This window comes from Schistocerca americana, chromosome 5, assembly GCF_021461395.2.
Source record: "Schistocerca americana isolate TAMUIC-IGC-003095 chromosome 5, iqSchAmer2.1, whole genome shotgun sequence".
Taxonomy (NCBI): Eukaryota; Metazoa; Arthropoda; class Insecta; order Orthoptera; family Acrididae; genus Schistocerca; species Schistocerca americana.
This window is the reverse complement of record NC_060123.1, coordinates 513418574-513434338: the sequence shown is the minus strand read 5'-3', so window position 1 is coordinate 513434338 and position 15765 is coordinate 513418574. Positions and strand designations below refer to the sequence as shown.

The following is a 15765-nucleotide window of genomic DNA, read 5'->3' as shown; positions in this document are numbered from 1 at the left end:
AAAGGAAAACACCAGGATATGAGTCTCAGATGCAGAAGTTCTAAATGAAGGAGTCCTTCCGGGATCCATTCTTGGGCCAATCCTCTTTCCCCTGTATATAAATGATCTAGACCTGAACATTGAGTCACAAACAAACATTATTTTTTGCAGATGAGATAAGCATCCTAATGACAGGAAATACCTCAAGTCAGCTTCAAACAGCTGTTAATAAGACTACAGAACAGCTAAACAGATGGTTTGAAGAGAATAAACTTATGATAAACGGCCAAAAAACAACATTTCTAAATTTCTTTTAAAAGGTGATGCATGCTGCACCAGTTTGACAAGAAACTCCGATAAAATTTCATCTTTTCTAGAAACAAAGTTTTTAGGCTTAATGCTTCAAAAGGCACACACATATGAACAAAATTAAATGAACACTAAATAAAATGTGTTACAGTCTGTGTTTACACTCTGTCAAAGCAAGTTATAGCTCTGTCCGAACTGCCTACTGTGCCCAATTCCACAGCATCCTACTGTACAGAATTATATTCTGGGGTAATACACCACCTAGTTCAGTCATCATCTTAACTCAAAAAAGAACTGTAACAGCAATGCAACATGCTTGACAAACAGATTCTTGCAAACCCCTCTTTCAAAAGTCATCAATTCTCCCTCTTCCCTGTATGTATATACTAGAAATCTGTAAATATATTAAAAAGAATTTAAAAGCTGTAAATGAAAATTTTAATGTCCATGAAAATGATACAAGACAAAAGGAAAAGTTTCACATCCAGTCGATAAGGAAATCAACCTATAAAACCTCCACAGTAAACAGCGCTATACAAATTTACCAGTCTTCCGTAAAACGTAAAAGACATATCATCATTCTTACTCTTTTGAAAACCCAGAGAGACTCTTATTGGATCATTGCTTCTATTCAGTAGCAGAATTTCTAGATCATTTAAGATACAAAAGACTTGAAACAAGACAGTGCAGCTACTGCAAAAACCTTTGTTAATAAAGCTAAAATTCATGTATCTGTGTGTATGTGTATGTATGTTCTGTATCCCACATTCTGGAAAGATTTTTAGGGTGAATCAATAAATCAACCGGCATCTGGTCAATTGGTGATATATATATATCATTAAATTTTATGGTGAACCTTCCGCTCTCCTTTATTTTGCACAATTCTCCTCACTTCTAGTTTCTGTCAAATGACCATTATCAAGCATAAGCTGATATAAACAGCTGGAAAGTTATACCATAATAAGAGTAATCTGCTCTTTTGAGCCTATCACAGCAGTAAAAAGTTTTTTACAATAATGACTGTGTATGAGAGCGAAGCCTGCATCATTCCCAACTGTTTATGCCAGCTTATGCTTGATAATGGTCATTTGACCAAAACTAGTAGCAAAGCTGAATGTTCACCTCCAATTTTAACAATTATTTGGCAGCTGAATGTCCCCACCTGCAAACATACATGATATAAATATATTTTCCAGTGTTTATGCTTAACATTTGGAGTAAATCTATCAAATTTTAATATTAAATATAATGTAAAATTGATTACTGGACTTCACCGAATCAACTTCACTACAGTACGAGGTGCACATTTTAAATTTATATCCATAAGGTATAACACAGAATTAATGATGTCTCAGTTCTTTTCTTTTTTTGTGGTTCAATTGTGCTAAGATAACTTTCAGAAGCTGCACTAACAAGTGATCTTTTAAATTTTTGTTATAAATAAATTTTGTTTCAGTAGTAACTTTATTACATTTTGCCTTTGCCTAAATGTATAAAAATAATAATTAAAGTAAAAATTGAACTATGGTTCTAGGTACAGGGTTGTGGCCTTAGGTACAAATATGTAAGGCCCTTGGTACAATCCACCTTGAACCTTGGCCTACATGCAAGGAAATGGGCGACTTTTTTTAAAAAGAGACATTTTAGTTAAGTAAAAATTTTTAAATCTGTACAGAAAAACCACTGAAGTAGTACGCTGTCTATTTTTTGTAACCGATCATAAAACGTTGGCCCTGGTCTCCCATACTTGATTTTTTTTCCAAAATTAATTCTAAATTAACTAACATAATAATATCTACCTAGAGAAAGTTTATCAATGATCTTCTAACCATTTCAGTTTAAAATGGTTCCTTTGTTGACACAACCTTGCAGGACACTGTAGTGACAATCAGCCCCCTCCCCTCCCAAATCCCACCTATTCCTCTTAATTCAGCTTTCCCATTGGAACTTCAAAGGTAGTATACCTTTGGAATAATATTTCCGTACAAAGTGTTTCTGTTGTGTCAGCTGCTGTCCCATAACAATGAAAAATAAGTTTTTAAGACTCACCAGGTTTTGAATCTTCACTATGTGCAGATTTGCTGTAGGTCTTCAACACACCACTACTACTACTGCTTCTTTCTACTTCTGTGGGAAGCTGTACAGGATATTCGTCATTTGGAGCGTGTCCTGTATTACTTCCTTTGAGCGGTACAGAACTATTTGCTTTTTCGGTATTCCACAGTGAGACAACGTCTAATAACTTCGCTGATTTTCCTGTAAAAACTTGTCCCTCACAAGAAGTGTCAATAACTACCGGAATGTTTGCAGTATTTTTGGTGTTATCTGTAGAAATTGTAACTACTGTCTTCTTGCTGGGAAAACGTACATTTTCTGATAGCATTCTCTGTGATGAAATAGTGGCTTGCTTATGCGATTTTCGCTCCCGAGACGCTTGAGCTGTCGTACTAAAGGCAACAAAGTTCTCTTCACCTTCGACGGTGTCCAAATTCTTCGCGTGCTTTTCCCGCGTATTGGAAATTTCATTACTTGACAATGAGGATGTGAGTATTGTAATCGGTTGCGCCTCACACGTTTCAGTTACTTCTGTTTCGACTTTCTCTAATGTTATGTTTTCATCTTCCTCGTGATCAGATGAAACGTGCAAATTGTTAACGTCATCATTAGCATCAATCTGAAATACTGAATCGACAGGAAACGTAAACAAATTAAATTCCGACAAATCTTCTATATCTTTAGAAGTATCAAATTCTGTTCCGTATTTCCTGCAAACAGGGCCATTTTGGCATTCGAGTTTGTCCTTCAACACGTCCTGGAATGCAATTTTACAATTCAAGTCTTTAACTATGCTTTTCTCTTTCGCATAAGATTCCTCTGAACATTCGCTTCCTGTATCGGATAATGAAAGGGCAACAATCTGCACAGATGAATTATCTAAGTCGCTTCTACGCTTTTTTCTGTCCGGTACTGCCAGGCTTCCCTGCTCCAAGTCATCGCCTCTTTCCAATAATGTCGTAACCGAGCCTGCATCATCTTCAGGTGAAGTCAAAATTCTATCACTGTTGCTTTGACTATTGCTAGGAGTTTCTGTATTTTCTGGTAAATCTGCAAGCAGATCGAATGACAAAAGTCCATCTGATGAGGTCGTGACAACATACTTTTTACGAGTAAGGTCTGCATGAACAGCATTATTACTCTCTGCGCTTAATCTACAGCCGGTTTCTGTAGATTCACTCCTCAGAAGACAGTCAATATCATTCGCCACGTTCGATTTCAACCATACATCGCCAGAACAACTACCGGTATCCTGAACCAGTAATTCGGCGGTTTTACAATCAGAATTTTCCTGCTCAGGCGAATTTGTCGGAATTAAACGCACATTCTGTATATTGATGAGTGGAGACGAGACATCTTGGTTATTAAAATCAACGTCCTGGCAAATATCTGCACACTTGTAATTCAAGTTTATTTGAAAGTATGCTTCACTGTCTTCTGTCTTTGCATTGGCGTCTTCAATTTGCCCGCTGTCTTTCTGAGACTGAATAATTCCTTCACACGACATTTGTTAGCCCCGTGTTGAAGGGGTCTACACAAGCACAACCACGAGAAGCAGACTTGCAGCCGACGTTGCAACTACTACGTCAAAGGTCTAGTGGAGGGAGAAATACCAATCGTGCGCGCGAGAGTGTCTTGTTTACGCTTTGACATAACAACAAAAATTAAAAAGAGTTGGTTTTTAATTAACAGGTGGTTTTTTGGTATCTACTAAGCAAAGAAAAAACGATTTTATGTGCATGCTTGTTGCTTATTGTGTCTCGTGCCTGACCCCCACACTCGACCAGCCGATTAGTTTGCAATTTGCATAATATGTTATTGATAGCAGACGTAAATCAGCATGGATTCATATAAAGTAAAACGGACGCATTTGCTTCTAGAAAACAATACTTCCAAGTAAAATCGTGATCATAATGATTATTACTGTATTTCAATTAGGGATGTTATTAATTATTACAACGGTGTAACGTTAGTAATTTTTAGGTTAAGATAAGGAATAATGACACCGAAGTCGTAACATAGGATGACAGTTGCATAGTTTACCCCTCTGATTTTTTTCGAACCGCTGTTTTGTGTACGATATATGTAAATAATATTCATCAAAGTACTTTCCAAGATGTGTGTGTAGAATTTCCGTTGCAGTTTTACTTTTTATGAAGAATGAACGTAAACACAGGCTGCGCTATTGGTCAATCTTTTACCACAACATTAATTTGTCATTCACATTTGTTTGTTTTTCAACTCACACCAAGACTATCACCATATACATCGGCATCCACATTCTACACTCAGCAGACCATTGTGAAGCGCGTGTTGTAGGTGTATTAACCCAAACCTCGTGCTACAGCACATACCAGTCTGCCACTGTAACTCAGATTTCAAGGAGGCGGCCGATACCATACTCTAGCTAGTAACAAACCGCCTCCTGTAACGAAGTTAATTTTATATCAAATCACAACTGACGAACCAAAACTCCCATCTCAAAGATAACAAATTGAAGCTGATGTACCACTAAAACTTGAATATAATATTGGAGAATTGACTTTTAACCACAATACATGTAGAAACAGTAAATAAATATTGGATAAAGATAGTTTGTAATGATTAAATACTGTAGTTATTAAATATTATGTGAAGCTCACTGTGTTAGTGAGTTTAGCTGATGTGGATAATTTAATTTTAAACGTTTTGCTTCATCTTCCAATAGCATTTTACCTTCTGGTTTTCTTCTCATCATATTTTGCATGAGTTTTTGAATTAAAGAAGCAGGAAAAAAGCTCATCAACAAATCCTTTTTTTTCTGGAAACTATTAAGCTTAAGTATAGAGACTAACGTGGATTAATATTTAAAAGTCTCTGTATATTTCCCCTGCTTTGTTTTATATCATACTGGCCTCATTAATTGTAACAACACATCGTACTTGAAAGAGATGCCAAAGTTACACATGTTTAATGTGAAATTGAAACAGTGCTTGCTTGACCACTGCTGTTCTGTTACTGTAGAAGTAGACTGTATGATGCAGCATTCCCCTCATTCACACAATTGCATAGCTGTAGTAGGCAGATCTGTATTCAAATTATTGGACAAATACTTTTCAAATGGTGTATTTCTCTGAAATGCATTTCATTTTAAGTCATGCTAAAGCAATGTACAAATTATATTACAACATCTTATATATTACAGTGTAAAATTTATTATTATTATATTAATTTTTTTATATATTTGACTTATTATTTTTTTAATGTTTCATCACAGATGTGACACATTAAAATTGGAAGATGCCTAGCTATATTTCAGGAGGAGGAGGGGAGGGGGGGGGGGAGCAGGGGAGTGCAGAGACAGTGAGATAGTAACAAACCTTAGATCCATGCTTGCATGTATGTTAGTGAAGAAGTACTTCAGCAAAGAGAGAAGATTATGTATCTCAGTACACTCATAGCCAGGTGTTAGAGTGAGGAGGATGCAAGTGGTGTAATGGGTGAAAAAGTCGCTATTGAGGAAAGAAGTAAAGCAGATGAGGAGTTGGCAGCAGTAAGTGAAGACACAGTTAGGTGGGTAAAGTGGTGATGTAAGACCAAGCTCTTAGCGGTCGTACACCCCTGCCCATCTCCCCAGTCCCTTATCCTCCTTGTGAAGCCAATTTTTCATGTATCCATGCCACAGAGAAACACACCAACTGATTGTGGTGTGTCACAATTCACAATGGTGGGCCACACACAACATATGCAAGATGTGTTGACTTTTATATAACTGATATTTCATCCAGAACTACCAAGAGATTAGTTAGGAGAGTGGAGGCCTCCAAGAGCATCCCACAGAAGAGGAAAAACAGCAAAATTTCAGCCCCTGCCTCCTCTCCAGTCTCAGTGTTGAATCACTAAGGAACACCTAGTGAGTAGAAGGGAAGGCAGATAGATAACAATGATGCACATGCACCTACCCATATACACATTGGCCTTGTAAGTTTGTTAATGCTCATTCCTGCAGAGTCGCCAAAATCAGCCATCGAGTTTGATGTTTGCTGTTTAAAATTGACATTTGGAACTGAAACTGATGGCAAAGCATGGTCCTACTAATTCGACTGGGAGACTAATTAGAAATCTTAGGATTTGGTCTTTCTCACTGTTGCACCCTCATCAGAGGTGAAGAGAAGAATTAATGGTCCAAAGAAAGATGTTTTTCCTCTTAATTACAAGTGAGTAATTGCACATGAAGAAGGAAGAGTGGTTATCACAAATTGGTACAGGCTTCCATAAAATTCTTAAAAAAACTGAAGGAAATTGATTGAAGTTAGGTGTGTATGGGATCTTGTTTCGTCAGGATAACAGTTGCAGCCACAGAACAGTCAAACTACTAGTGTCCTTGTCTTGAAGCAAAATATGTCTACCTCCCAGCTGAGATGTGATTTGTGAAACATATTATCCACATGCATTGTTTTGATTTTCTGACAGTAATTTTATCTGCCTGCAAACTGTTCTTGCAGAATGTTCACAAAGCAGTGTATCCTGGAGTCTTCATTTGCAGGTTTGAGAGGACGCATTTTGAATATCAAAGATTGTGCTTCAGTAAAGAGCTGCCCAAAGTTTCTCATTACAGACAATACTGTAAGACTGTACAAAATATTCTTAGACGAAGAAAGATAATTATGTATGCCAATAGGGAACATAATTCTCAAAACAGATTCAAAGTAATATTGGGCATAGTGTATCCCTTTTCAAGCAGACATAAAAGAGTGAGATATTGTCTCACTGAAATGAGAGAACAAGGATGTCAGTTAAATTTCAGGAATATCTAAAGTCATTAGCATTAATTTTTTACCAAATCAAATTTTTACTCACATTTTATATAGTAGGCATTTATTGCTGCACTCTGCAAGTTGCTTTAGGTGTGTGCTGGAGAGTACGTGTGTACCACAATCACTTCTCCCTTTCGTGTTCCAGCCACGAATAGTTCAACGAATAACAATTGTCTGTAAGTCTTTGAGTGAATTTGACTCTCTCCAATCTTGCCTACATGGTCTTTTTCCAAAATTATATAGGAGGAAGAAGGATGTTAGTTGACTCTTCTAAGAACATACATTCTTGGAATTTTAACCGTAAACTATGCAGTGATGCACACAGTGTCTGGCTGCTTGCTATAAAATGATCAAGTCACAACTGTTTATATAATGAACACAATACAATATTAGTCAGCTAGATACCTATTCACATTTATTGCCACTAATAATATTATTATGATCAGATTGTATTCATGGATTTATGTAGTTTATAGGCCACAGATCAGCATATCTTTTATACTGTGACTTGACAGAGTGGCAACATATTTGCATTACACTTTCGCTATTGAGTTTTACCTGACAAATAACACGATGTTGATTTTGTTTACATAGTCACTGTGTATAGTAATTTTTTAAATTTGTGTTATGGACTGATTATATAATGTAAATGAAATAAATGACACAGAGATGTTCACTTTTTGGATGACCTGCTGACTGACTGATAACAACAAGCAAATATTAATTTTATTAATGGCTACTGCAAACTTATAACATGTACTTTTTGACAACTGACCAAGGACTGCTTTTGGGATTGTGCATCACACACCTTTGTAAACATGTAAGAATAAACAATAAAATTTGTTAAGCTTGCCCATTACGGATGTTTATTAACCTGTGACTCTTTATTCATGATAAATACATAACACTACAACAAGTTACTTTTTTGAAATAGTTATTTATTTCATGAACCAGTTGTTGAACCTTTTCGGGATCATCTTCAACGGTGTGCAGGATGTTGCTTAGCTATTTCAGAGTGTAATGCTGGGTGCTGACTCTGTGACAAGAAGATGGAACATGTTCCATCTCCTTGTTTCATCTTCTTGCCACAAAGCCAGCTCCCAGAATCACGATTTGAAACAGCTATGTAACTTCCCATCCACTACCTGAAGATGAGCCTGAAAAGGTCTGAAAACTGGTTCGTGGAATAAACAACTATTTCAAAAAAAATGACTGGTTGCAGTTTTATGTATTTACATAACATTTGTCATTATATTTTAATTATTAACACAAAGGATACCATAATCAAGAGTACAAAAATTATAATGGACAAAAGAGAAAGCTATGTTGTAAGTATGAGCTGGATAACAAGAAAATTGACAAAACTATAGGAAGTATCTTGTGAAACCAATTTCTACTTCACTGGGGTTTCACATAGTCCACCAAAACTTGTTAAAAATTGAAATTTTTCAAATTGAATAATTAGGAAACTAACAGATTCTTCTTTTAGAAGTGGGTATTTTTGGTACCAGAAAAAAATCAGGATTAGAAAACTAACGGACTGAATTTTGGGAACAATGACAAGTTAAGACCAGAACATTCTCGAATATAAGAACTTTGATTACAAATAATTTTTTAACAGGAAGTTATTGGAAAAAGATAAGATTCTTATGGAGAAGAGGAGAATTAGGACTTTTAAACAAACAGTTTTGATTTATGAGGGTGGTTTGAAAAGTTCTCTGAATGGAATAGAAAAAAAAGTACTTACATCACTTACTTACGGCACTTGGTCCAACGATGTTCCAGTGCCTTGATCCCACCTCAAAAATTAGTTTCCTCCAGCCCTGCAAAATAGTTGTCAACTCCGACTATCAATTCTTCATTTGAAGTGAATCTTTGCCCACCAAGGAAAATTTTCAGTTTTGGGAAGAGATGGAAGTCTGATGGAGCCATATCAGGTGACTAAGGTGGGTGTGGCAACAATTCATACCTAAGTTCATGTAATTTTGCCATGGGGATGGCACTTGTGTGCAGGCACACATTGTCTTGATGGAAAATGACTTTCTTCCTTGCTAAACCTGGTCTTTTTTCGTGCATTACACCCAAGTTTCGTATGTGGTCACAAACCGGCACAATAAATCTTGTTCATTTCTCCTAAAATGGGCCAAACATTGTCCCGATATGTCCATTCTCATGTGTTATTGATCCAGTGTCAAGAGTCGTGGCACCCATCTTGCAGATAATTTTTTTCATGTCTAGTTCTTCAATTAAAATGTGATATACCCTTTCAGATGACATCTGGCAAGCATGAGCAATTTCATACACTTTCAGTTGGTGATCCTCCATAACCATTTTGTGCACTTTTGCAATGATAAGCTCTCTTGACCAAATTTAAATTCATTTGTGCACTGGGCAACAGTTGAATATGAAGGAGCAGAGTCCCCCAGTGTATTCTGGAAATTGGCATGAATGGCCTTTGATTTCATACCTTTCTTTACAAAGTAATTAATCACTCCTCGAATCTCGATTTTTTTTCCATCTTTGCAAATCACTACACAGGAACAGCAACAGAGACATGTCACCGCTACAGCTCTCTTTCAAGAGCTCTGATGTAACATGTTTACAGGCAACAGTCCAATGAATATCATATGAACAACTCATTGCGCTAGCGCTGATCTTTCGTGGTCTGAGGAATATTTTTGTGGCATTTCCTGGGTGTTGTCATCGTTCTGGAAGGCACAGTGGATCAACACAAGGATGCATTTGTCCTTGGCAACCATGTCCACTCTTGCATGTAGTTTATTTTAATTGGATAGATGAAAAATCTACTCACCAAGCAACGACAGAACACACACATAAAAGATATTCCCAATTAGGCAAGCTTTCGGAGCCAGTGGCTTCTTCTTCAGGCAGAAGGGTTGAAGGAGAAGGAAGAGGGGTGAAGGAAAAGTACTGAAGAGGTTTAGGAAAAGGGGCTGATTTCGGGAAAGTCACACAGAACTGCGGGTCGGGGGTCTTACCACATGGAATGAGAAGGCGAGACTGATTGTTGGGGACTGTATTGAATGAGCTTTGAAAAGCTGAGAGCTTGGAGGTGGAAGACAGGGTAACATGCAGGACAGAGATTATCATGCATGTGTTAATAAGAGTGAAAAGCTAAGTGCATTATACATAACAGAGGTGGGAGGGGGGGCGGTGAAAAATAGCTTGGTAAGACTATGAAAGGTATAGAAAACTAAAACAGAGTGAAGAAAAGAGTAGTTACTGTGAAGAAATGCTGAGACAGAAGAAATTAACATAAAGTAAGGTCATGTGGGTGGCGAGAACCAAGGACATGCTGTAACGGTTGTTCTCACCTGCAGAGTGCTGAGAAACTGGTGTCTGTAGGAAGAATCCAGATGGCACGTGTGGTGAAACAGGTGCTGAAGTCACAATTGTAGAGCATGCTCTGCAACAGGATATTGCATGTTGCCAGTATACGCCCTCTGTGTATACCAATTCATTTTCATTGTTATATTAGCCTATATGAATTTTGTTTTTCCTTGGCACAGTGGCATCTTCCTGCAGTACCATACAATATGTGACACAGTTCACAATGCATGTGCATGGTTTGAAGAGTTTGCTGCACTGCTTTGGCCTCCATACTCCCTCAATTTAAACCCAACTGAGAATCTGTGGGGCCACCTCGATCAGGCTGTTCATGCCTTGGATCTCAGCCAAGAAACCTAGCACAGCAGGCCATGGCACTGGAGTCAGCATGGCCCCACATTCCTGTCGGTGCTTTCCATAACCTCTCTTCCTGCCTCTCCACATTGCGAAAGGTCATTATTCAGGCTTTTGACAGCAGACCACTTTAATGTGACTAGACTGTGCATCTAACATCAGTTAGAAGGGAAGTTGCTGTTTTGAAAATTGTAGCTGTGAGAGTTACATAACATACAATCTTTACATGATCTGTAAGTTTCTTGGAAAAGATATTCAATTTTGAACCATATAGTGTAGCAATTTAGAATTCTAGCCAGTAGTCGTTTCCCATATTACACTTTAACACATAATACAGGGTCAAGCTGATCTTCATCCTACAAGACAGAACTTAAAAAGTAATTAAAAATACATGTTATTTAGTTGTAGAAAGAAATTTAAATTTTTAAACCATTTTAATAATATGAGAGATTTACTTTTGATCCTGAAACGCCTTTCATTGAGAAATTTAAACCAGTATTATACAGTCCCTATCTGTCACGAGAAAAGACAATGCATCCTTTATTTATTTTTCACTCACTATACCTGTCTTCAGAAGTTCCAACTACCATTGTCCACAAGCTCTGGGTATAGCTCCCACTGCCCGGAATCCACTGTTCCATAGAACACCTTACATTTGTAGGTGTACACATATTTCAACTACCATCCCAATCATTTTCTCTTGCATTTTAGTTGTTCATGTTACATTACAATTGAGCAAATATTTTGCATAAAGTATATTAAAGCAAAATTGCATTCTCAATGTAAATTGCTTTTTATTAAAAAAGAAAATTAAACATACTTTTCATGTAATTAAATGTTTGTTATAAAATTTCATTAGTGTTTCTTGTCTAATCAGTCCATGTTCTTTCAGTGCTGTTTACAAGGGACTGTTTAAGGGAAAAAATCTCAAATATTTCATAAAACATACATATAGAATACCCTAATACTCAAATTGCAAAGTTAATTATGTTTGTGGCATGCCATTATTCTGATAGAAACACATATTATTAACATCAATGAAAGAAAGTTAGTCATATCAAATAAATCCATAATACAAAACCTCCTAAAAGAAATCCTTGCATTACAAAGTGCTACAAACAGACCATGTTCTCCAAATCAGGTTGGTTCAAATGGCTCTGAGCACTATGGACTTAACTGCTGAGGTCATCAGTCCCCTAGAACTTAGAACTACTTAAACCAAACAAACCTAAGGACATCACACACATCCATGCCCGAGGCGGGATTCGAACCTGCGACTGTAGTGGTTCCAAATCAGGTCTCATCACAATATTATGGAAAGGATAGTTGCTGTTGCTGCTCACCATTAGTGGAGATGCTGAGTCACAGAAAGGCACAACAAAAAGACTGTCACAGAATAAGCTTCCAGCCAACAAGGCCATTGTCAAAAATAGATCTCTCTCTCTCTCTCTCTCTCTCTCTCTCTCTCTCTCTCTCTCCTACACACACGCGCGCGCGCGCGCGCGCACACACACACACACACACACACACACACACACACACACACACACACACAAATGTAACTCATACACGCATGACCGCAGTCTCTGGCAGCTGAAGCCACGGAAGCCACACGACGAGCAGCAGCAGCATTGCATAATGGGAGACGCAACTGTACGGGGGTGAGAATGAGTCTGGCATGAGGGAGGGGGGGGGGGGAGAGGGATAGCAGGGTAGGGGTAGAGGACGGTGATGTGCTGCTTGGGAGCTTGCAGGGAAAAGGTGGGGAGAGGGCGGGGCAGCTAGATGCAGTTGGGAGGCTAGACAGAGGGCAGGGAAGGGGTGGGCAGGGGGGGGGGGGGCAAGCGAAAAGGAGAGAAGTAAATATACTGGATTTGTTGGTGGAATAGGGCTGTGTAATGCTGGAATGGGAACAGGGAAGAGGCTAGATGGGTGAGGACAATAACTAAAAATGGTTGAGGCCAGAAGGGCTACAGCTATGTAATATACATTGCAGGGAGAGTTCCCACCTACGCAATTCAGAAAAGCTGGTGTTGGTGGGAAAGATCTATATGGCACAGGCTGTGAAGCAGTCATTGAAATGAAGAATGTTATGTTGGGTGGGATGCTCAGCAACAGCCTGCTCCAGTTGTTTCTTGGCCACAGTTTGTTGGTGGCCATTCATGCGGACAGACAGCTTGTTGGTTGTCATACACACATAGAATGCACCACAGTGGCTGCAACTTGGCCTGTAGATCATATGACTGGTTTCACAGGTAGCCCTGCCTTTGATGGGGTAGATGATGCTTGTGACCAGACTGGAGTAGGTGGTGGTGATAGGACGTGTGGGACAGGTCTTGCATCTAGATCTATTACAGGGATATGAGCCATGAGGTAAGTTGTTGGGAGTAGGGATTGTCGATGGATGGACGAGTATATTGTGTAGGTTCGGTGGATGATGGAATACCTTTGTGGGAGGGGTTGGAAGAATAGTGGGCAGGACATTTTCCACTTCAGGGCACGACGAGAGGTAGTCGAAACCCTGGCGGAGAATGTAATTCAGTTGCTCCAGTCCTGGGTGGTACTGAGTTACGAGGTAATGCTCCTCTGTGGCTGGACAGTGAGACTTTGGGTGGTGGTGGGTGACTGGAAAGATAAGGCATGGGAGATGTGTTTTTGTACAAGGTTGGCTACACTGTATGGAAGGGACTTCTTGGTATGGAATGGTTGGCAGCTGTCGAAGTAGAGATACTGTTCGTGGTTAGTAGGTTTGATATGAATAGAGGTAGTGATGTAGCCATCATTGAGGTGAAGATCAACATCTAGGAAGGTGGCTTGTTGGGTTGAGTAGGACCAGGTGAAGTGAATGGAGGAGAAACTGTTGAGGTTCTGTAGGAATGTGGATAGGTTGTCCTCAGCCTCGATCCAGATCAGAAAGATGTCATCAGTGAATCTGAACCAGGTAAGGGGTTTAGCATTCTGGGTATTTAGGAAGGATTTCTCTAGATTGTCCATGAATTGGTTGGCGTAGTATGATGCCATGCGGGTGCACATAGCCGTAACCAAGATTTGTTTGTAGGTAGTGCCTTCAAAGAAGAAGTAATTGTGGGTGAAGATATAATTGGTCACAGCGACTAGGAAGGAGATTGTTGTTTTGGAATCCATTGGGCTTGGGAAAGGTAGTGGTCACTAGCATTAAGGCCTTGGGCATTAGAGATGTTAGTGTAAAGGGAAGTGGCACCAATAGCGACGAGCAGGGCACCATGTGGTAAAGGGACAGGAACTGTGGAGAGACAGTGGAGGAAATTGTTGGTATCTTTTATAAAGAAGGGTAGGTTGCAGATAATAGGCTGAAGGTGTTGGTCTACGAAAGCAGAGATTCTCTCTGTGGGGGTTACAATAACTGTCCACAATGGTGTGTCCTGAGTGGTTGGATTTATGGACCTTAGAAAGCATGTAGAAGTTCGGAGTGTGGGGAGTGGTAGGGGTGAGGAGAGAGATGGACTCTGTGGAGAGGTTCTGGAATGGACTTATAGGTATGAGGAGAGACTGGAGATCCTAATGGATTTCTGGAATGGGGTCATTGTGGCAAGGTTTGTAGGTGGATGTACATGACAGCTGGCGGAGTCCTTCTGCCAGGTAATCCTTGCAGTTCAAAACAACAGTGGTGGAGCCTTTGTCTGCAGGTATGATTATAAATTTGGGATCAGTTGTTAGATGGCAGACTGTGGTTCTTTCTATAAAGGTTAGTTTGCATGTTGAGGTATTTAGCGATCGATGGTGAGGCAAGGTTCGAGGTTAAGAAACTCTGGAAAGTTAACAGGGGCTGACTTGTGGACAGTGGGGGTGGATCTCAATTGGGTGGTGGAGTGAACTGAGTCAGGCATGGAAGAAGAGAGAGGCTGAGGGACATTGGGTATAGTAATGCATTAGAAAATAGTTATTTTGTGACAGGCTTTTGTTGTCCCTACCTGCAGCTCAGCATCTCCGCTGTATCATGACAGCAACTATCCTTTTCATAATATTGTTACATTCCATCTTTGATATTCCATTGTTTGATTCTGCCTGGTGGCATTTCTTCCATCCAAACCCAGTGCTGCTTTCCTTTGTTATTATTTTCTAGCACATTACTATACTCAATGTCCATCCTTCTTTCTCTTCTCTCATGTGTTTTTCTTGTTGTCTTACAAACTGCATTGCATGCTCTACTTACGTGCCACACTATATCAGATGGCTACAAGATCACACTAATTGTTGGTGCAGCATCTTATATACCACATTTATCCTGCCGATATCATTAATCCTAGACCTTAAAATTGATCACTCTCCCGTATTTTTGCATGTCATTTCCTGCACCATTCCGGTGCTACACAATCTTGTATCTCCCTCTACCAACCCCTCCCCATTGCCCACTCTTTCTCCATTCTGTCCGAGTTCTCATCTACTAATTGCATCTCATCCTATCACATCTGCTGCCCCCCTTCTTCACACTTATCCACCATCAGACCTGCAACCCACAGTAAAATAATTTTTTTTCATTTATATCTTTTCTTTTATCTCATTGTAACTTCCTCAGATTTCGTCTTGTTTCCCCTTTTTCCTCCATTTCATCCTTTTTGTAATGTTTCCCATGTATTTGCATGTATTTTTCCGGATGTAATTCTACGTTACTTACGTATTTTTTCGCATTTTTTCCACCACGGTGAATACTTGCTCCTCCCATCTGTGTCGATATAGAAAAGTTTCCTTATTCCTAGCCACAACCCAGTCCCACATACTGTTCCTGAGTTGTTGCTTGGCTCATAGAATCCCCCCAAATGGCCTTTCCATCAAATTACCCATCTCTGACTGCCACCTTTCCTTCCAAATGACCCCCATCCGTTCAGATTCTTCCAATCCTTAGCCCTCACCTACATAGTCCTGCAAAACCATATCAATCAAGCCC

At 39.1% G+C, this 15765-nt stretch overlaps 1 protein-coding gene across 2 annotated transcripts in view; it reads right to left on the bottom strand.

Annotated features, from left to right (window-relative positions):
• Nucleotides 1-3908, bottom strand: part of LOC124615535 — a 147266-nt gene extending 143358 nt beyond the window's left edge. For both annotated transcript variants that reach the window (XM_047143499.1, XM_047143500.1), the window contains exon 1: nucleotides 2338-3908. In XM_047143499.1, the coding sequence (XP_046999455.1) occupies nucleotides 2338-3850 (1513 nt within the window). In that variant the 5' untranslated portion in view covers nucleotides 3851-3908. The remainder of the gene's footprint in view (nucleotides 1-2337) is intronic.
• Between the last annotated feature and the right edge of the window lie 11857 nt (nucleotides 3909-15765).